Genomic DNA, 22,950 nt, shown 5'->3' with positions numbered 1-22,950 from the left:
TGTAATCAGTCTGGTCACAGTAATATATCACGTTGCTTAAAATGCTCTTTCACCCATGCTCTCTCTCCCTCCCTTCCCTACTGAGCTGTACTCAGTTGGTTTCCTGTCAGCCAGATTTGTCAGTCAGTGTTTCCATTTCAACTTTCTTTGTTAATTTATTTTTCCGTTCTGATGGCTGAGGTGTGTCTCTGAGAAAAGTCCCTCCCTGCTTATCTTTTCACCCAAATCCATCCGCCTTTCCAAATCAAAAAGCATCTGATGTTTTCTAGCTTCACATAAATTTGTGTTTTCAAAAATAAGAAACATCCAAGAATGTTAAGGCTTTATAACAATACTTTACAAATATGGGTACAGTATGATCATCTCGGTTCTACAGACAGGGGAACATAAACAAAGGGTCTTGCTTAGGGTCACATATGAGAGAGTCAGGTCCACAACCCAGATTTTATGACTTCTAATTCTGTCCCCTAGCCACTGGATCACTCTTAATCCCCTTTACTCTTTAATCACCTATCCTCCAAATGCAAGTTATGAGCCAAATTCATCTGCATTCCTTCACTGAAGTTATCCTATGAGTGCATTTGGCTCACTATCTGAACTTTTGCCCCCGAAATTCTTCCCAATACATTTAGAAATACCGTTGGTATTCAATCCCATTTTATCCCTACTCACACCACTTCCATGCCCCTCTCCTGGGATTAGAATGGCCAACGACCCAAGAAAATAAGAAAAAACAGACACTTACACACAAAGAAATGAATTAAACTCTGTGTTTTGTCTAAAGGTTGCTGCTGTGCAAAGATACTGTACAGTACTCTATTGACACCAATTGCACAGCTATGTTCTGCCATACATTTCCATTACAAATTCCACTCCATTATCCTAGTTTCAGGGTTTATAACTCAAACATAAAAAGGTGCCCGAGAGATGAAACTTGGGAAGAAAGCCTCAGCCTGAGAGTAAGCCCTACTTTTAAAAAAAAGTTTGCTTAAAAGAAAGAAAGAAAGCCATATGGCCATTTGTAAGCTTGAAAAGTGCCAAAAAAATATAAGTGAATGGATCAACTTTCTGTTTTATGCTAATGAAGGCCAATCTCTTTAGGTGTTTTTGGACACTTCAGTAATTTGTATGGAAATCAGCTACTGTTGAGGAAAATTAGGGTGACCAGATGTCCCAATTTTATAGGGACAGTCCCAATTTTTGGGTCTTTTTCTTATATAGGCTCCTATTACTCCCCACCCCTGTCCCGATTTTTCACACTTGCTGTCTGAGGCAGAATCCATTTTCCTTAGGGTGACCAGACAGCATCCACTCCCACTGCATGCTCTTTGACTCCTTCCTCATTGTTATAGGGCATAATGGAAGGCCAGCAGCTATTGGCAACATAACTTACTTTTCCTGCCATTGTGCTGTAACTTACGATATCTATGAAGGAGCATAGAAGAGAGGTCACTCCACAGAGCTGAGCAGGATCCACAGGATTGGGGAACCAGATCCCTTTAGATTCCTGGCCCTCTGCTGCCCCCACTTTTCATCCCTCCACATCTCTGCCAATCAATCCCATGTTCTGGGGGAGAGGAGAACCTTGTCAGAGTCCAGAGTACCCTTGGAGCTGCAGAGTTTGGGCATTCAGTCATCCCCCTCTGGGATACTTTAGCACAGAGGGGAGCATATTAAACTCTTCTAGGAAAGCCACAACTAAATCATCGATTGTTCCACACTGGTCTCATTTCTGTTTTGTATGCCTGTGACACAATAGTCTGGATTCTCAGAGGAGGTAAATTGGCATAACTCCACTGGCTCTAAATGCTTGACTATAAACTATGGCTCTGCTTTGCACCTTGTGAAGTCATTTGCACATGTGCAAAGCGAGCACAAAGGGAATGCAAAATACTTTGTTTTTTAAAAGCAGAAACAAAAGATAGTAGCTCTAAAATCAACCATTCATAGAATCATAGAATATCAGGGTTGGAAGGGACCCCAGAAGGTCATCTAGTCCAACCCCCTGCTCGAAGCAGGACCAATTCCCAGTTAAATCATCCCAGCCAGGGCTTTGTCAAGCCTGACCTTAAAAACCTCTAAGGAAGGAGATTCTACCACCTCCCTAGGTAACGCATTCCAGTGTTTCACCACCCTCTTAGTGAAAAAGTTTTTCCTAATATCCAATCTAAACCTCCCCCACTGCAACTTGAGACCATTACTCCTCGTTCTGTCATCTGCTACCATTGAGAACAGTCTAGAGCCATCCTCTTTGGAACCCCCTTTCAGGTAGTTGAAAGCAGCTATCAAATCCCCCCTCCTTCTTCTCTTCTGCAGGCTAAACAATCCCAGCTCCCTCAGCCTCTCCTCATAACTCATGTGTTCCAGTCCCCTAATCATTTTTGTTGCCCTTCGCTGGACTCTCTCCAATTTATCCACATCCTTCTTGAAGTGTGGGGCCCAAAACTGGACACAGTACTCCAGATGAGGCCTCACCAATGTCGAATAGAGGGGAACGATCACGTCCCTCGATCTGCTTGCTATGCCCCTACTTATACATCCCAAAATGCCATTGGCCTTCTTGGCAACAAGGGCACACTGCTGACTCATATCCAGCTTCTCGTCCACTGTCACCCCCAGGTCCTTTTCCGCAGAACTGCTGCCTAGCCATTCGGTCCCTAGTCTGTAGCTGTGCATTGGGTTCTTCCGTCCTAAGTGCAGGACCCTGCACTTATCCTTATTGAACCTCATCAGATTTCTTTTGGCCCAATCCTACAATTTGTCTAGGTCCTTCTGTATCCTATCCCTCCCCTCCAGCGTATCTACCACTCCTCCCAGTTTAGTATCATCCGCAAATTTGCTGAGAGTGCAATCCACACCATCTTCCAGATCATTTATGAAGATATTGAACAAAACCGGCCCCAGGACCGACCCCTGGGGCACTCCACTTGACACCGGCTGCCAACTAGACATGGAGCCATTGATCACTACCCGTTGAGCCCGACAATCTAGCCAGCATTCTACCCACCTTATAGTGCATTCATCCAGCCCATACTTCCTTAACTTGCTGACAAGAATACTGTGGGAGACCGTGTCAAAAGCTTTGCTAAAGTCAAGAAACAATACATCCACTGCTTTCCCTTCATCCACAGAACCAGTAATCTCATCATAAAAGGCGATTAGATTAGTCAGGCATGACCTTCCCTTGGTGAATCCATGCTGGCTGTTCCTGATCACTTTCCTCTCATGCAAGTGCTTCAGGATTGATTCTTTGAGGACCTGCTCCATGATTTTTCCAGGGACTGAGGTGAGGCTGACTGGCCTGTAGTTCCCAGGATCCTCCTTCTTCCCTTTTTTAAAGATTGGCACTACATTAGCCTTTTTCCAGTCATCCGGGACTTCCCCGGTTCGCCACGAGTTTTCAAAGATAATGGCCAATGGCTCTGCAATCACAGCCGCCAATTCCTTCAGCACTCTCGGATGCAACTCGTCCGGCCCCATGGACTTGTGCACGTCCAGCTTTTCTAAATAGTCCCTAACCACCTCTATCTCCACAGAGGGCTGGCCATCTCTTCCCCATTTTGTGATGCCCAGCGCAGCAGTCTGGGAGCTGACCTTGTTAGTGAAAACAGAGGCAAAAAAAGCATTGAGTACATTAGCTTTTTCCACATCCTCTGTCACTAGGTTGCCTCCCTCATTCAGTAAGGGGCCCACACATTCCTTGGCTTTCTTCTTGTTGCCAACATACCTGAAGAAACCCTTCTTGTTATTCTTGACATCTCTGGCTAGCTGCAGCTCCAGGTGCGATTTGGCCCTCCTGATATCATTCCTACATGCCCGAGCAATATTTTTATACTCTTCCCTGGTCATAAGTCCAACCTTCCACTTCTTGTAAGCTTCTTTTTTATGTTTAAGATCCGCTAGGATTTCACCATTAAGCCAAGCTGGTCGCCTGCCATATTTACTATTCTTTCGACTCATTGGGATGGTTTGTCCCTGAGCAATTGGAATGTATTTTTCTCCAGTTTTCTCTAACAGCATCTCAAATATGTGAGGCATGTTACTCCCCATGCAATTCACAGTCTTTTCATGAACACCATAAACTACTGTGCACATGAATCCAGTCTCTCGTCATCTTTAATGACATGCTTAAGGACTGAGGCAGGATATTTTTTGTTAAATCTCTAAAGCAAAGTTTGATGTACTCAATTTTCCTATCTGAACCTCAAGACTTACCTGACTTCTCTCTTGCCATGGTCATGCTCTTTCAAGAAACTACCTCAATTACTGGGCACCTATCTGTTGCTAACAAATCAAGAGAGCAAAATTACCTGCATCTTTAATGTCCCAACTGCTAAATTCAGGCCCTGACATACCTCACTGTAACAGATGAATCCAGGAGAATGAGGGAGAGAAAAGGGAAGAAGCTACATAAAAGTAAGCCATACCTCCAAATATTGTTAGGGCTCAGTCACCTGCTCTTTAACTACCATTTGATTCTGTAGTTGTACTAGGGCATACATCCTAGGGTGACTGGCTTCTTTAAGAGAGAAAGGGTCCAGTGCACCTGTGACTAGTTAGTTGCCTCCCAATGGGGCCTAATAGATGGCACCTGGCCTCTATAAAGACCCAGGGATCAGGTAAGAAAGAGCTAAGGAGTACTACTTGAGACAGTAATAAATAGGAATGACTGGTGCCATAAGAAGACTGAGGATAGACATACTTTAAGCTAGGGAATTCTGCTCAGCAGAAGACAAGTATTGAGGCCCTCTAAGTAAAGGGGGAGAAACAGCTCAGTCAAGGGAGGCTGAGCCCTGGAAAATGGGGGTTGATTCTGGAGGGACATTCCTAATAGAAGCAGCTCAGCCTGGCTAGGATTTGCAGCTCAAAGGGGGGCTTTGGGAGTCGAATGCTGCAGGGAGCAGTCTTGCAGAAGCCCTGAGTTGAGAGTTGTAGGAGCAGATCTCCAAGAAGCATAGAGAATTGTCAGACATGTGGAGCCCTTGGAAGAGTGGCATAGGAGTTAAGGAAGAGGGAGTGTTTACTCACAGGTAGATGGCCTGGTGAGTGGGGCCTGGAACAGGGGTAGAGGAACTGGAGAATGGAATGGGTGTTTGATTCATGAGTGGGCATCCTGGGGGACTGTAGGAAAAACTGAGACAAAACTTACCTTCGCTGTTGTGAATGGCTTCAGGAGGGTGTGCTGGTGAGGTGAGATCTGTTAGCAAAGTGCAAAACTGGACCTTGCACCCTTCTAGGCAGGATGACACCACCACAGATAAGTTTTCTAGAACCATCTTGTTCTGTTTGTACATTGCTTAGCATAACCGGGTACTAGTCCATGGGCTATTAGACATTAGTATAACAAATTTGATCAGAGTAGAATAATTTGTCAAGTTAAGTAGCCTCAAATCATCTTCAAACCTCAGCCAGATCCTGGTAAGACTGCTGGGATGTAGAACATTAAGAAGATGGAATGGTGAAAGGGCCAGGCAATTTTGCTGGGATGGAAGGAGAAAAACAAATGTAAAGTATGTGTTTTTAAAATATCCAGTGTTGTCTGAGTATAAAATGGCTTATTTAGCTGGCTCAGGGCCAGGAGGCAATGGTTTTCTTCTGTTCCTGAAGATAGGGAGAATAGGAACCTGACCCTGGAAATGTCCCTGAAAATTCTACTCTTTAGGCTACCTTGAAAGTGTGCTCAAGATCCAGAAGAACAGTATGAACTGCATTGCAATCTGTTCCTTCCTGCTCCTTACCCTCTCCTAATCAACTCCTGGCACAGCACTATTAATCTCAAAGGAGGCTACTAGCTGCTGCCTTAAGAGGGGGGGGAAAAGGATCCATTCTAGTTACCACTAGAGGAAGGATAACTGAGGATACAAGTGCACTACTGTACTCCTGGTACCTGCTGTTCCAATCTAGAGTCCCGGTCTCATGTACAGGACTTAGATTTATCACCCACACTAAAAGAATGTCTTTAATGGACAATCTTTATTTTTTAGAAGTTTTTCTTTAAAAATTCTTTTACATAGAAATTAAACAATTACTGATGTGTAACTCTGCAGTCTTCTTTATTATATAGCTTCCAGCACTCTGCTTCTAGGTGCCTGATTTGCATAATCAATCTACATACATTTTGCAATAATCATACTGTATGTGGATCCTTATATTTGTGTTTGCTTACAGCAATTTTTGGCCATTCAGAGTGAAGGGATTTGCAGAATCTAATAGCCTTACCCTAATTTAGTAGCCCCTTACTCCATAAATAGTACTATTGATTTCAGTGAAATTATTTGTGGCTTGAGGCACTATTCAATGTGAGTAAGGCTATTGAAATTTTGTCCTGTATGGTTATTTTTAATATGAATATGCACATTTCTTCACGCTGATTACACTCCATATGCTCTAGTTCCTGGGCTCAGAATTTCCAGCTCTGAACATAACCATCTTGATTTTTTTTCTGTCACTTAGATTAAAGAATTCTGCCTATTTAATCAAAATGGATTTAAAATATAGAAATATCTTACCAGCTCCATAAGTTTGTTGTGAATGTCTGCTACTTCCGAGCAGGAAATCTAAACTGGCTGTGTAGATTAGGAACACTCTTGAATGCATGTGAAAGCAGTGTGCTTTCAAAGTTCTTATAAGGTACACTCAATTTTTAAACAATTTCAGTATCTTTATGCAACTGGATTCTCTGTATGACATTAAGAATTCTTGCTTTCATGCATTCAAATAGAATATTTCCTAAATCTCAGCGATCTAGCAAAACAGCACTTCCTATCTGGTTAATTAGGGTGAGATTGAATCCCCTGTGCACAATGGTCTTCAGCATAACTGTGTGTAACTCCTCATCAAAAGCTGGCCCTCTTCTCTTTCAGTAGGGTGGAGTAGATGCAAGACTATAATGAAGGTGGCAGAAGATCACATGTAAGATGCATCAAAAGAACCTTTAATGATATATCCTTTGTAATCTGATTCAGTAACTACTAGAGTATCATTAATATTACACTGCAGTCTTCCTTTAAATCTACTGTGAGCTGACTGTCTTTAAATCTAGGTGACCCTCTAGCTGTTTATCAAAGTGGCAAAATGCATAGAATATCCACAAAGGGAAGCTGAGTGTGGCTGTTTATAATAGGGTTTTTCGCCACAGTTTTATTTTGTGCTAGGTCATTAATAAGTACAGTCATGGTATGGTGTGACTCAGTTGTAAATTATCTCAAATTCAGAAGCTGGCAATGCTATACCTGCTTCTTCCCAGTGCTTTGTGACTACTCTGGTCCTTCTTTGTTGCATGTTGGAGGTGGTGGTTGTTGTGTCGTAGGTTGTTTTTTTTTTTTTTTTTTTTCTTATGCCCAACACTAGCGTCTCTCCCGCCCCCCCGACCCAAAAAAAAGTGAACACCACACATGGGATCATAAGGTCTGTAACACTTAAAAGAATGCCCTGAGATGATTCGTAGCATCTTTTTAATATTTGAGCATCTCTAACTGCAGCAGCAGATCTGAACTTGCTTTTGTTGGCAGAGCTTTTTGCTCAAGGTTGTATTCGCACAACTAACATTATATGCTTATTTGCCATTAAGTTGTTTGTTTTCCAACATATCAGCTGCTCAGATCTACCCAGAAATGTACTGACTCCTTTCCAAATGAAGAGGAAAAAGCTTTCCGAGCACAGAAAGGACCAAATCATATACTGAACATCATAGAAACCTCATTAAAAATAAACATACATCTGCTAGCTGTAGAGCCATTGTTGCTAGTATCAAGCTGATTTAATACTATCTCTGCAGCAGCCACTAAATAAGAGCCAAACACCGGAATGACTATATGCAACAATAATCAAAATAAAATTCAATGGCAAATATAATCCTACAGCACAGCCACAGCTCATGGTCACATCTTCACTTTGCTCTAAATATTACTCTTCCTTCCCACACTGGGTGCTATATGCTTGTGGAGCCCTATAAGGCTCTCCCTCAACTTTTCCTTCATTTTTAGCCTGACACCACAATCATGATCCTTCCCCTCGAGAAGATTTGCACTGCAATCAGTTTGAAGGCTGTCCCATAACCAACAGAAATGTGTGCCACTGAGTGAAGTACCTGACTTGCTTTCAACATTCAAGAGACTGTGGCTTTTTTAAGCTTATATTGCAGCTATAAAACCTCCAAGGAAAACCACCAGGCTGGAGGAGTAACACACAGATCTGTCCTTCAGACATTAGAATGACCTTGTGTTCATGGCCTAAAGTAGCTAATCCTATTGATGCTTTGTTCATTTGGGAGAAAGGAGGGTCTTGTGGTTAAGACACAGGTGTGGAAATCAGGAGACCCAGATTATATTCCTGTCTTTGTCACCACTTTCCTGTGCGACCTTGGGTGAGTCTATTAACATCTCCATATTTCTGTTACTCAATCGGTACTTCTGAGGGGCTTGAGAGGCAAAATTCATTGTTGTGAAATGCTTTCAGATCCTCAGTCACAAGATGCTGTAGAAGTATTGCTACTTATTTTTATTGCTCATTTTGCCTTAGAAATAAGGTCACAAATGTTTTGTTCATAAGCGTGGGATGCTTATAATGTAAGTTACTCTTCTCCTGTAGCCTCATCTTGGAGTTAGAAAAAGGTCTGGTATAGAGACAGTTTTATCTTAATCACATTCTTCATTTATGTGGCATCTTTCATCCGAGAAGATCAGAGTTCTTTACAAACTCTGGATCAGTTCATCAACTTGTATAAATTGATGTACCTCTGTTGATTTCTCCATGGGGTTGCATCCCTGACCATCTTGGGTTCAAAAAAGAATTAGATAAGTTCATGGAGGATAGGTCCATCAATGGCTATTAGCCAAGATGGTCAGGGACGCAAGCCCATGCTCCGAGTGTCCCTAAACAGCTGATTGATAGAAGCTGGAACTGGATGACAGGGATGCGTCACTCAAAATTGCCTGTTTTGTTCACTCTCTCTGAAGCATCTGGCATTGGCCACTGTCAGCAGACAATATATTGGACTAGATGGACCATTGGTCTGACCCAGTATGGCCGTTCTTATTGCTTAATTCTCATATCCACGGAATGAACACCCTATTGTGGCATTTTGAAGCATCTCATTGCAAAATACCTTTCACGATACTAAATAAGAGCAACTTCACACAAAGTAATTACTCACAAAAGACTTACAGGTTTTATCCTGTTCACTTGCTGAACAGTACTTTTGATGCAATAGATATGAAAGCTGAAGTGAGCAAGGATTTGCAGAGTCAGCCTGAGACGCAAATAATTTTCTAAATTGTCAGAAAAATTCCCCACTTAGATGATATTGCCCTGCTGTCTGCATTGTGCTACTAGTCGTATTCTTTATGCCATAGTCTGATCTCAGTCATACCAGTTGTCATAAATATAAAGGGAAGGGTAAACCCCTTTGAAATCCCTCCTGGCCAGAGGAAAGCTCCTCTCACCTGTAAAGGGTTAAGAAGCTAAGGGTAACGTTGCTGGCACCTGACCAAAATGACCAATGAGGAGACAAGATACTTTCAAAAGCTGGGAGGAGGGAGCGAAACAAAGGGTCTGTGTACTGTCTATATACTGTTTTCTGCCGGGGATAGACCAGGAAGGGAGTCTTAGAACTTTTAGTAAGTAATCTAGCTAAGCATGTGTTAGATTATGATTTCTTTAAATGGCTGAGAAAAGAATTGTGCTGAATAGAATAACTAATTCTGGCTGTGTATCTTTTTTGTAACTTAAGGTTTTGCCTAGAGGGGTTCTCTATGTTTTTGAATCTAATTACCCTGTAAGATATCTACCATCCTGATTTTACAGGGGGGATTTCTTTATTTCTATTTACTTCTATTTTTATTAAAAGTCGTCTTGTAAGAAACTGAATGCTTTTTCATTGTTCTCAGATCCAAGGGTCTGGGTCTGTAGTCACCTAGGCAAATTGGTGAGGCTTTTTACCAAACCTTGTCCAGGAAGTGGGGTGCAAGGTTTTGGGAAGTATTTTGGGGGGAAAGACGCATCCAAACAGCTCTTCCCCAGTAACCAGTATTAGTTTGGTGGTGGTAGCAGCGGCCAATCCAAGGACGACGGGTGGAATATTTTGTACCTTGGGGAAGTTTTGACCTAAGCTGGTAAAGATAAGCTTAGGAGGTTTTTCATGCAGGTCCCCACATCTGTGCCCTAGAGTTCAGAGTAGGGGAGGAACCTTGACACCAGTGTAAATCAGAAGTATCTCTGTTGATTCACTAGAGCTACTTTCGATTTACACAAGGTAGCAGAGATCAGAATCTGGCCTTCTGTTTTTATATTATTAACAATGCATTAACTCAGCCATGATTATTGAGATCAGCTGAGCACTTTCCAGCTGTTCCTTACGTTATTTTCTTTCTCACCATATAAAACTGTAGAATTATGTTGTTTATTGACTGAAGAAGTGAAGGAAGCAGGGAATTTCCATGCACTTTTAGAATAGATGTTTTTCACCTTAGTTTTGGGATATATATAATATGAGTGTGTCCTTGTTTTTTAATTCACTTTATAGTTTTAAGCAAAGTCATTTGATAACTATTTCCATTGGATGCTCTTGTTTGACTCCACTGTAAGTGTGCAGTTTTGAAAGTTGGTCTGAATAAAGCTTTTTTTATGCATGTGAGGGCTAAGGCTCCGGGGACTCTCATTAATACAGTAAAGACCTCTCTTTTTGGCACTTCCTGGCAACTAATGATCAGCTGGAGGCACTGAAGGCTGCCAACCATTCACTGCAAGGAAGTGCCAGACTCAGAGGTCCTTACTACTGTTATAAGCCATGGAAAACATAAAAAATACAAAACAAAACAATTACCTTTTTTCTGTCTGCTGGACTCAAAGCGTGTATGCTGCTAATGTGGGATTCAAGGCATCAAGTTTTATCCAATAGTTAAAAAGTGGCACAGTAACTGATTAGAGGAGAATTTTTATTCCCAGTGTCAAATACGATTTGCTCTTATTAGTAGCATTCATTAGTTACATTAATTTACCTGCCTTGTAAACTCCTCCGTGCAGGGAGCATGTTTTGATTTTTCTCTGGTTAGCACCCTACTCACACCTATGTGCTACATATGTTCAGTAATAACCCTCCTCACCATCATTTGCTGAGTGCCATCTGTGTGTGCTCGGTGCTGTACAAACATAAAGGAAGTCACAGTCCCTTCTCCAAAGACTTTATAATCTTAGGCCCCAATTCTCCAACTGGATCCGAGTAGGTAAGCATGAGTTTGATGTGGTTCCTTCCACCAAAGTGGATCCAATTGCAGAATCGTGCCCCAAATCTGGCACACATGATAAACCAGAGGCAAATTCAATCACCTAGAAGTACAGCTATAAAAAGCACCAATGGGGCCCAACCAGAAACAAGGCCCCTTAAGTCAGTTCTACTAAGCTCATAATTAGCAGGTGCAGGGTGCCAGTTTCTTGGCTTTTTTTTTTTCTCATTGTCTGCTTTCCCAACATCTAGTCCTAGGTGCTCCCAGAGCCCTGGACACGTGCCCGCACCCCAACCCCCTGCTCCAGCCCAGAGCCCCTTCCTGCACTCTGAACCCCTCAGTCCCAGCCCAGAGCCCCCTCCTGCACCCCAAATCCTCATGCCTGGCCCCAGCCCAGAGCCCGCACCCCCTCCCACACCTCAACCCCCTGCCTCAGCCTGGAACCCTCTCCCATACTCTGAACCCCTTGGCTCCACCCCCCAGCCCAGAGCCCCCTCTTACACCCCAACCCCTCATCCTTGGCCCCACCCCAGAGCCCGCATCCCCGGATGGAGCCCTCACCTGCTCTCGCATCCCAACCCCCTGAGCCAGCCTAGTGAAAATGAGTGAGTAAGGGTGGGGAGAGCGAGCGACCGGGGAGGGGGAAGGGAGATGGAGTGAGTGGGGGGAGCGGCTTCTGAGAAGAATTGGGGCAGGGGCAGGGCCTTGGAGGAAGGGTGGGACAGGAGTGGAGCAAGGGTGTTCAGTTTTGTGCTAGTGGAAAGTTGGCAACCCTACTGCCCAAGAATGGGGTCAGACATGGGAATGTGCCTGAGAGACCCAGAGATAGGAACAGGGACCAGCTACTACCCAGATGGCTTAGAAGTATATGGGATTTTGTGATTGGGTCCACTCACCAGAGAGCCAACAGGGACAGGTTGCAACATACAGGCTGTTGAATGTATAACATGGACATCCTTTCTCCAAAATGTTCATTAGACGCTAAGTTGTGGGGGTGGGGGAGATGTTGTTTGACATCTGACAATGGAGGGGAGGGATTAGGGAAATACAAGGTTTAGACAATATAAAGTCAGTGCATTATTTCCATAATGTAAACAGATTTTTTTAATATCATCCTATTCAAATATAATTTTCACAAAAAAGGGAGTCGCTGCAGTCAATGGAATTACATCAGGAATTAATTTGGTCATAAATTTTGTTTTAAACTTTGAACTTAGAGGTCCAATGGTTAGGGTGCTAGCCTAGGACTTGGGAGCTGTTCAATCCCCTGCTCTGCCTTGAGCAAGTCAATTAGTCTCTCTGCCTCTGTTTCCCATCTGTGAAAAGGGGATAATAGCAATTTCCTACCACACAGGGGTGTTGTGAGGACACATGCACTAAAGACTGTGGGGTACTCAGATGCTATGGTAATGGGGGACATATGGGTTGAAGACTCACTACAACTAGTTAACAGACTGTGTATGTATAGGTGGAAAGAAAGTCAGCTGTACCTGGATGATACTTTGGTTAGAAGGAAGATCCCATCTGGAGTAAAAGATGAAAGAAACAGAATAACCTCACTTATTTAAATGGCTCTATAAATCATAGTAAAGTAACAGATCTGTGTTTTTAAAGATTATTTTATTTAGCTTAGCTAAGCGAGGTCAGGGCTAGTGAAATGCCAAATTAACCACCCTGGAGCTGAGTTTAATTTTCTAATTTAATACATTAAGAATCTCAATCAATATACATCTCAGTTCACTTAATATCAACTTGCCTGATTTATCTAAATCAATATAATGCACTGTTAGGCCTTGTCTACACATACAATTTGCACGGCTCTGTAACTATACTAGTATACTTTAAGCAATACAACCCCATTTCCCCCACTTCATAAACATGTTTATACTGGTATAGTGTATTCCCATATGGGAAGGGGAATAAGCTATACCAGTATAAGGCATTATACCAAGATAACTGCACCCCAGGTTGTACCGCTATAACTATAAAAAAACACCACACCCCTAATCAATGCAATTATACTGGCACAAATCTGTGCAGATCAGGCCTTAAACCACTTTAAGAGTGTCAACACAAGGGAGTTGCACCAATCTGGTTACATCAGTAAAACATACTGTAGATCTTAGACTGGAAGCCCTTTGGAGTAAAAACTGTCTTTTTGTTACAAGTGTGCACAGTGTCTGCTAGAGTGGGACTATTATCTTTGACTGATGACTCCTAGGAGCTACTGAAACATGAATAATAAAGTAGGAAACATGCTTCTGCTGTGGTGATTTCATCCTCAGCTTGAAGAAACCCAGATCACTTGTTTTCAAATCCTGGTTAATATAGTGGCAAACTGATGACACTGAATGGTCTTGGCCAGGGATCAGCAACCTTTGGCACGCGGCCTGCCAGGGTAAGCCCCCTGGCGGGCTGGGCCGGTTTGTTTACCTGCCGCATCCGCAGGTTCGCCGCTCCAGGACAATGGGGGCTGCAGGAAGTGGTGCGGCCCGAGGGATGTGCTGGCCGCCCTTCCCGCAGCCCCCATTGGCCTGCAGTGGCGAACCGCGGCCAGTGGGAGCTGCAATCGGCTGAACCTGCAGACGTTGCAGATAAACAAACCGGTCCGGCCCGCCAGGGAGCATACCCTGGCTGGCCGCGTGCCAAAGCTTGCCAATCCCTAGACTTGGCTATACTGATGAGCTGGAATCTAAAGCATTTAATGGAAAATACCAGCCTTATCGACACCAAGGATTTGTCCTGATTTTCAGGCAGTGGTACCCGGTTCCCACTAGTTACAGGGGGGAAATCTCTAAGATAAACTGAAATAAACTTCCATTTGCCCCAGTGCAATTTTCCTGAGTTTCAAGCAGTGGTAAACAGCACCATGCAAATTACAGGTTTTAGACATTTATCTGGTCTGCACTGGGCCAGCTACAACAGTGGATGTCCACCAAATCAAAGCAATCCCCTATGTTGTATAACATCTCCCACTCTAAAGAGTCAAAGTGCTTTCAAAAGGAAGAAAGCTAGAAGTGACAATAGCAGGGAGCTTGTAAAGCTTGAAAGTTTACTTTTCAAAAGGATTGTCATTGGTTTATTTTATCTATACATTCCTCCTTAATTACGCTGCTGCTTAGAATTCTTCCAAAACTTAAAATCAGATGCATAGCACAAGTACTTTATCTACAGAGTTCTTACATAAATACAATGTATTGTCCTTTATCTGTACCACTGCGCCCAAGAGCACCAAAACATGAAGAAAAAATCCTTTGAGGTAAACTTTTGAAGTAGAGTCAGAGAATTTAACATTACAATGGGCTTGAGGACTGGCCACAAATTCAAAATGAAGGCAGAATGCCATGCAAGTAAGATAAATATCTCGGTAAACTAAGGCCTGGTCTATACATAGTTTTTGTACCAGTATAACTATGTTATTCCAGGAGGAGGTGATTTGTATTTTTAATCAAAACAGTTAAATCAGTACAACTCCTAGAGAGGACTCAATTATATCAGAATAAGGTGCCTTTTTATCAATAGAGCTTATTCCCCTTCCCATATAAGAGTAAGCTATTGTAAGTACTTTTAGACAAGTATAACTGTGCCCACATAGAATATCAGGGTTGGAAGGGACCTCAGGAGGTCACCTAGTCCAACCCCCTGCTCAAAGCAGGACCAATCCCCAATTTTTGGCCCACATCCCTAAATGGCCCCCTTAAGGATTGAACTCACAACCCTGGGTTTAGCAAGCCAATGCTCAAACCACTGAACTATCCCTCCCCCCATGATTAGGATTGTGCTGCTTTAACTATGCCAATGTAGTTTGTGTGTAAACAGAGCCTTGGGATTTGTTGAATAACAGAACTAAGAACAACCTCTGTTATAATTTTAATAGTACTGACTAATATAACACTTTGAGATACAGCTTGTATGAAAAACGATTTACAAACTAAAAGTGCATTATATGTATTGTTGCTATTTATTTTGCTTAGTGCTGACCATGTGCTCAAACTCGTAGAAGACGTGCAGATAAAGGAGATCCCTCCCTAAAGAGCTTACAGTGGAAGGCCTTGTCTATGCACAATATTACCTGATTCAGGAACTGGTGCAGATCATCATCAGGGGCCCTACGTGTAGACAAGGGCAAGTCATGATTTGCCCCAATTTAGCTAATCACTGTTTCCCGTGATTCCTAAAGCCTTGTCCACACTAAGGTAAAAATGGTTTGTAAGATACCAGAGTTAGCATCAGTTCAGTTGAGTCTCTATTATCCATCTGCACTGGGGCTCCCAATGGTGCTATCTGGCTCTAGTAGCCATTTTCAGCACCATGTCAAATAAACCCACTCAGAACAAGTCAGAGAGCCAGCTAAACTATGGGCTTGTCTACACTGGCAATTTACAGCGCTGCAACTTTCTCGCTCCGGGGTGTGAAAAAACACCCCCCCACCCCTCCGAGCACAGCAAGTTTCAGCCAGTGTAGACAGTGCACCAGCGCTGGGAGCTACGCCCCTTGTGGAGGTGGTTTTTTACAGCACTGAGAGACCTCTCTCCCAGAGCTGCGCCGCGACCACACAAGCCACGTTAAAGCACTTCCATGGCAGCACTTTAGCATTGCCAGTGTAGACGAGCCCTATGGCTTCCAGTGCTGCTAACCCAGTGTTAGCAATGGTGGGTGTGACAGATGTGGCAATATCCTGGAAAAATCTTGTTGAATTAGGTTGAAGGATCTTTGGAGTCCATTGTATTCAATGCAAAGTTTATGTATTATTGTGGGCCTGGATGATCAAAGGACTCTGTTGAACAATGTGACAGAGAAGAAAGGTCTTTTGGGATACTATGTGCGAAGTGGATTTCCTGGGAAATACCTAGGGGGAGGTGAGTGCAAATTCCACCCCTCCCTGGTTACAGGAAAACCCAGGCTTTAGACATTACAGCTTAAGGAAGGGACCATTGTCTTCTGATTATCTGTTCCTAGACTCTGAAGATCAAAGGCCCAGGCTGTATAAAGGAAAGACTAACCTATGCATGGGTGTGCTTGTTCTGAACTGAGGCTGTTATGAACTTGTAACCATAGGAAAAACTCCTTGGTGTGATTTGAAGTACTGACTTCTAACAGAGCCCCTGTTGGAGTTGGGGAGGTGATTTCTGGTAAGCTTATTAGCATGTGTGTAGGTTCTTTTATTGTTATATGTTTTCTGTCTAATGCTTTCACTTTAAGAATAAATGTGCTTGCTTAGAAAGGGCTGTATGGTCATTTATAACGGTGGGCAATTAAACTGTTCATAGACACTGAAGAGAAAGCAAAGCTCAGACACTGGACTGATTAATCAGGAGTGAGAGAGAGAGACAGGTCTCCACTCAAGAGAAGTGATGGCAGGGTTGCTGGGAGCCTAGAGTGGGTTGCTTGCTTGGACTGCGAGGGGGAAATACAGGTGAGCTGCCCTGAACTGTGACAGTGGGAATGTGTTGAAAAGATTCCCTAGTGTAGACAAGGCTCCCAGATGCATCTGCATTAAGACTTTTCATGCCACTGATCTACAACCAATGAAGTTCTGCCAGTGGTAATGACAATGGGGGAAAATGTCTATCCCTGTCTACATTAGTACTGCCACGGTTGCTAACTGCCACTGTGGAACTGGACTAATGCTAGACCAATGATGCAAAAAGTGCTAGTGTACAGAGAAGGCCTTCACTGCAAGCACAGGTGTGCTTATAGGTTGAGTATGCACACCTGCCCTACCTTTAATCTAGCTAGTACAGTAACAATAGTAATGAAGGCCTGGTGGCATAAACTTGTACTTCGGCCAGTCACCCTATTACAAGCCCACTAGGCACCTGGGTATGTACTCCAGTAGCTAGCCTATGCTGAATCCCATATCACCATGTCTTCACTACTACAGTTACCTGTTCTAGCCAGACTAAAGATAGCATGGGTAAGCCAAGCTGTGCTACAACCATACCTTCACTTTGCAGTGAAGTCATACCCAACGACCTTGACTATATTGGAAATTTTGGAAAAAATAGCACAGATGGTAGTAACTTTGCTCAGCTACCCCAGTGGTAGTGATGATGGGAGGGAGGGGACGATGCTATATGTTATCTACATGAGAGAAATTTATTGTTCTAAGAATTTATCTCACGTCCTAGTAAAACACTTGTAAAACACTTTGGGCCTGATCCTCTGTTACATTTCTTGACTAATATATGCTGGCTAGCATATAAATATATATCATATTAATAATATATATTATCAGAACGTAAGATGTTCTTATGTTCTCTGGAATTCTGGGAGCTAAACCAGGAATTGTGGGATAGGTACCAAGAGGGCACGGCAAATTAAATGGTTTGTAGCAGTACTAGTTTGGACAAAACTGCATCAACTCCAAGTAATTCAGCATGGCCAGAGTGGACTCAGTTAACTGTACTTAAATTGGTTTAATACAACTGCTTCCATTATAACTGGTGTAATTCTCTAGTGTAGAGAAGTCTCCAACAACTTCCCATGTTTTTACCAACAAGTGAGTCAGACAGTGGAGGAGGTCAAAACCTTGTCTACTCTATAATTCCCACTAGTGCTGCTCCTCCTAGAGCAACTGAACTGCTAGCAGCACCAATGGGAACTTCCCCCCTAAAATTTTGTAATGTAGACAATGTCAAAGACAAATTCAGAGAAAACAGGACAATGTGGGAAATCCAGAGAAGTATCCATAATTGGAGGGACAGGATGGAGAGGACACAAAGGAGAGTGGGTTATTGTTGTTGGTGTTCAAGCACAAGCCAGGGCTACCATTGTTGTTATGAACTTATGACTGTAGCTACTGATTTATATTGTATCTGGATCATATACAGTAGTATTTTCCCTGAGTAAATCAGCACCTTGACAAGATCACAGGCACAATCCTGCCGTATTCCAGTAGGAGGTTTGCTGGAATAATGATGGAGTTGGAAGGGCTTCATGATTGGACCACATATCACTAAAAGAGTTGGTTACCTTTTCCTGTAATACACATTGTTTGTTCAACTGGTATTGAGTATGTACAGCTGATGGCCAATGTATTGTTTGTTTTGATTTCCTAGTAGGTGGCTTGTGCAAAATGGGTACCCCTCACAACTACCCCTGACTGTGCTGTTTAAAGGTGGATTGCTTTTTATCTAACTTCTTCATTTGTCATATGATTGACATAACTCAAGTTTAATATTCTGCAAAGTCATCTATTTACCAAGCACAAGATATTCTACTCAGTGTCCTTGCTGCTGGGCCACATTTATACTGACTATAGCAGGACAGATATTACATTGCTATTAATAAATAATTATGCTGTTTGCCTTAATAGAGCTTCTCATCCCAAAGGACCCCAAACCTTTTTACAGACAATGGATCAAGTTCTACCACAGTTACAACTATTCAATTGCTTAACAGGGTTAAATGGGTATAAAGGAAGGTGCAAATTAATTATAGATTAGATTCATGAATCACTTCACTACCACTGATGTTACCTCTACTTCTGGGGTAGACATGCTGCCAATATTTTGGTACCAGAATGAGGTCCTGACCTGGCTGGCCTCTAGGTGCTACTGCAGTATAAATGTTTAATAATGTTTAGACTATATTCCTGAAAAATATACTGTAAATATTTAGAGCATAGCAGAGTGTTTAATCTGCATAATGTGAAATGAGAGAGGAGGCAAAGTCCTTATCAGAGGAGCTGAGGGTAACCCTCAGTGACATATTTCAAAAATATCTGACACTAGACCAAAGGCAAAACATTTGCTCCTTAGAAGCATTTACATGAGCCCTGGCAGGAATGGTTTAGCAGCACACACACAGTGGGGGAATTCCAGCAGAGACAGATAAATGATCCCAACTCTCCTTTAAATTTACAGGTGACATTTTCACAAGGATTTCCCAGGAACCACCTCAGGTACATTAGTGGCTGTCATGCAGCAGCTGTTTAGCAGCACACAGTAATACTATACAACAGTTTCAGGGAAGGACTGAGGAATATCATATTTAATACATTGTCAGAATTCATGTATTGACAATTTTTAACTGTGCGGAAAGTTAGAACTTTTTCCAGAGGGATAAAATCATGTTGCCAGTACCGGTAACTCTTCTAGTGCTGAATGCTAACGAGTTCTGAAAGCACATTGTCTTTCTGTCTAGACTTGCTCTGCCCCACCTCTCCTAAACCTACATTAGCACCAGTGTTATACCCAGGGTGCATTCATATTGCAGTTGTAGGCAGGTAGAGGAAGAGAAAATTACTTCCAGCTCATGGAAAAAGAACATGAAAACAAGTTGGCGCAAGTGCCCCAAGCCTGCCAAGACCAGTGAGAAAGAACAGAGTTCATATTAAATACGAGAATGGGCCTTCATGGCCATTCAAGCCTTGATCTATCTTTCTTCAAGAGGGAAACCAATTGTGAATGCATCCGATGAAGTGAGCTGTAGCTCACGAAAGCTCATGCTCAAATAAATTGGTTAGTCTCTAAGGTGCCACAAGTACTCCTTTTCTTTTCTTTATTTGGTATTTGTATTCTAATGTCCAGAGGCCCCAACTAACACTGGGTTTCCATTGTGCAAGGTGTGTACAAGCAAAGAGTAAGGGACAGTCCCTGCCCACAAGACCCTATGATTTAAACAGACAAGGCAGACAGAAGCGGTTTTACTATCCCCATTTTACATATAGGAACCAAGACCCATGGAGTTTGATTATTTTTTTCCACATAGAAACTGGACTCAAACCACCAACTCATTTCACAAGGGTCACTGAACAGCCCTGGATTTAAAACAACTTTTTGTCTCTTTCCAAAGCAGGCTGGCTCTGAACCATCTCAGGCCTGGGCTGCACTAGCCTTTTGCCTGCCATTAGTCTAGCTCAAGGAGCAATTCCACCTGCAGGTCAAAATGGTGAAGCATGGTAAAGATAGGGCACAAGAATTTTTATCACTGTGTTGTCTAAACCGGGGTTAAGCAGCACAGCTGTAAGGACACCCACACCCATCTACACCAGAGCTATCTTCAAGGACCTGTATCAGAAAAAGAGCAGCAGTGGGGAAAGTGCGGTAAATTCCCAGTGTAAAAGGTCCCTAGAGGTGACAGTGAAATACTGTGTAACCAACGCTTTCTGCCATCTGGTTCCCCAAGCTTTTAATTTTTAATAACAAAGCATTTCATACTGAAAACAAAACAACTTACTATTGCAGGTGAAAGGTCCATGTTTCATGACAAACTATTGCTATGAGTAAAAGAAAGGTGTTCTCCCCTAAAGGCATAGTACAGAGCTCCAGCAGCAACAGGATAGTAGAATGGATTTCTGTATAGAATAATACTGGAGAAACTCCTATGTCCCTCCGGCTTTACTGCCATAATCCAGGACAGCAGTGTTTGTTTTCAGTCCTTGTTACAGACTAATTCACCAAGTTAAACTCTTAGGTATCACTAAGTCCTATCAGTGACTACCTTGCAATACAAATGTTTCTTGCAGCCGGAAGTGAAGCATGAAGAGAGAAACAAACAAATGGAAAAGTAAAGAAGAGATAAGACCCATTTACTTTCTTTGTCACAGTGGCTGACAATTTCCATCAAGCTACATTGGTACCCTGAGCAGAGGTGGAAGTTTGAACACATTTCACCGGCTTAGGAAAGATTTATGGACCTTCTTATTTCAGAAATAGTACACTCCACCTTCCAAAAATTGAGATTCCAATGACTCAAAGAAAGTCATCACTTTCTAAGCCATTTTACAGTATTTGAATCCACAAAGATGTTCATTTTTGCAGAACTAATGCCTGAGTTTAAAATCAAACTGCTCTCGAAGAGATCACTTTGAAAAGAGTGAGGGAAGGAAGTGCTAATAGATAAAAATATTTCTGTAAATAATGTTTTTAATATTTACATTTTAGATTGCATGCCAGTGTAACCCACACACTTCCTGGGTGTGGTGTTCTGTCCTCTCTAGTGGCACTGAGACCATGTAGCACTTAATGAGTCTGCTACAGCCTTAGCTCATGCAGTAGAGGCTCATGCTTTTAGCTTCAGAGGTCCCAGGTTGTATCCTGACCACCAGGGTTTGTCAGTTACACCAGAACCTTATATCATGCTCGGATCTCTTATGTAGGCACCCTTTCTCATTTTTCTTTCTTACCTATTTCACTGCAATTGCAATACAAAAATAATACCTACAAATAGTGAAGGGCAAGTTGACCATAGACAGATGGGAGTGGGAGAGGTACTATCCATCAGTAATGTGAAAACATCATTTCCTTTTTGAAAATGTAGCCTGAATTTATTTTGCCAAACCAACATCATTAATAATTTCACCACAGGTCTGGAAATAATGTTTTCCAGTTAACTGCTGCTACATACATACACATATCGTAAGATGAACAAAACATGATGTTCACTCAAAACTACTGTTTTTCTTTTTGATTTCATAGATTCTGATCCTGCAACAGACCCCCCTCTCTCTTCACCCCCACTCCTCCACCCCCCAGTGCCTGTGTGGAATCCCATTTTGTTCTGTGGGGTTGAACATAGAGACATGGTACACCCAAGCACAGGCGGTAAGAGAAAGGTCTTAGTAAAGGAGTAGTACGTTAAGGAGGACTGCGGGAGGGCAGGGGGATATTCAGAATTTGCAGGACTTTCCCAGTCAAATTCTAGCAATTTTATATTAGATCAAATTTGAGGTCTAAAACCTTGACATTGTCTTTTTAACTCCATGGTAATTTAAATTCTCTGGGTCATTTAGATCTACATTATAAAACCATTAACACATACTTTGACAGGCAAAGCATAAATAATATGCAGTCTAGAAAAAAGTCAAAGATTTGCTATAAAAAATGATTGGGTTCTTTTACCCAAAGACAAGAACCATTTCTGATCAGAGATATTAAAACACTGTGGCAAAGCTTGCACTGCAGATGCTTGCACTATACCTGGCCTGTGAATAGAGAACTAAAGTTTTTTAGAGCTGGTTCTCAATTCTTCCTTTAAAGACTGAAAATGCCCATCGACACTAACATCACTAATGATATCTTAGTATTACTATGCTTTCTAGTAGCAATGTAATACTGCAATTTTTGCTACTATGATGCAATACATAGCCATGGCCATCAGCCCACAGAACTGCAGAAAGAAACTAAATAGCCACCTCAACATACCTTTGTCAGTTACAAAGATGACTCAACACATTTCCCCTAATTTACATTTCCTCATTTAAATTTAGAGGGCCAAAGTCTGATTCCAGTGACACTGGTGTAAATCTGAGAGTAACTCCACTAAAGTCAACCTTGATAGAAAAACAAATACTTTACATTGGAGGCCATGAAGTTAGGGTGATCAGCTGTCCTGATTTTATGGGGAAAATCCTGATATTTGGGGCTTTGTTTTATATAGGTGCCTATTACCCCCCACTCCCTGTCCCAATTTTTCACACTTACTATCTGGTTACCCGACACGAAGTAAATGGGGTAAATCAGTTTTCCACTAGTGTAAATTAAAGCAGAATTTAGGTCACAGTTTTTACATGTGTTAAAGTATAATTAAATCCAAAGATTATTTTTATAAGTGTACAGTATGCCTATTTTTCAGTCCTTTCTGTGTGTGTGATGTTTCACGGGGGAAGACCAGCATTTCTCAAATTGGAGGTCCTGCCCCAAAAGGGCGTTGCAGGAGGTCACAAGGTTATTTTAGAGGGGCCGCAGTATTGCCACCCTTACTTCTGTGCTGCCTTCAGAGC

General features: G+C 42.3%; 1 protein-coding gene across 2 annotated transcripts in view; it reads right to left on the bottom strand.

Moving 5' to 3' along the window:
• The window catches only part of GFOD1 (Gfo/Idh/MocA-like oxidoreductase domain containing 1), a 113,456-nt gene that overhangs the window by 88,795 nt on the left and 1,711 nt on the right, over positions 1-22,950 (bottom strand). Inside the window, exon 1 of one of the 2 annotated variants that reach the window (XM_073332023.2) lies at positions 12,119-12,703. The exons of the other annotated variant lie outside the window; for it this stretch is intronic. Within the exon in view, the coding sequence (XP_073188124.1) occupies positions 12,119-12,148 (30 nt within the window). The 5' untranslated portion in view covers positions 12,149-12,703. Of the gene's footprint in view, positions 1-12,118; positions 12,704-22,950 lie in introns of those variants that run through there. 2 annotated transcript variants of the gene reach the window in all.

The sequence above is a fragment of the Lepidochelys kempii genome, chromosome 2 (assembly GCF_965140285.1).
Source record: "Lepidochelys kempii isolate rLepKem1 chromosome 2, rLepKem1.hap1, whole genome shotgun sequence".
Classification (NCBI taxonomy): domain Eukaryota; kingdom Metazoa; phylum Chordata; order Testudines; family Cheloniidae; genus Lepidochelys; species Lepidochelys kempii.
The sequence above is the reverse complement of the archived record's forward strand: the minus strand, read 5'-3'. Positions and strand labels throughout refer to the sequence as shown.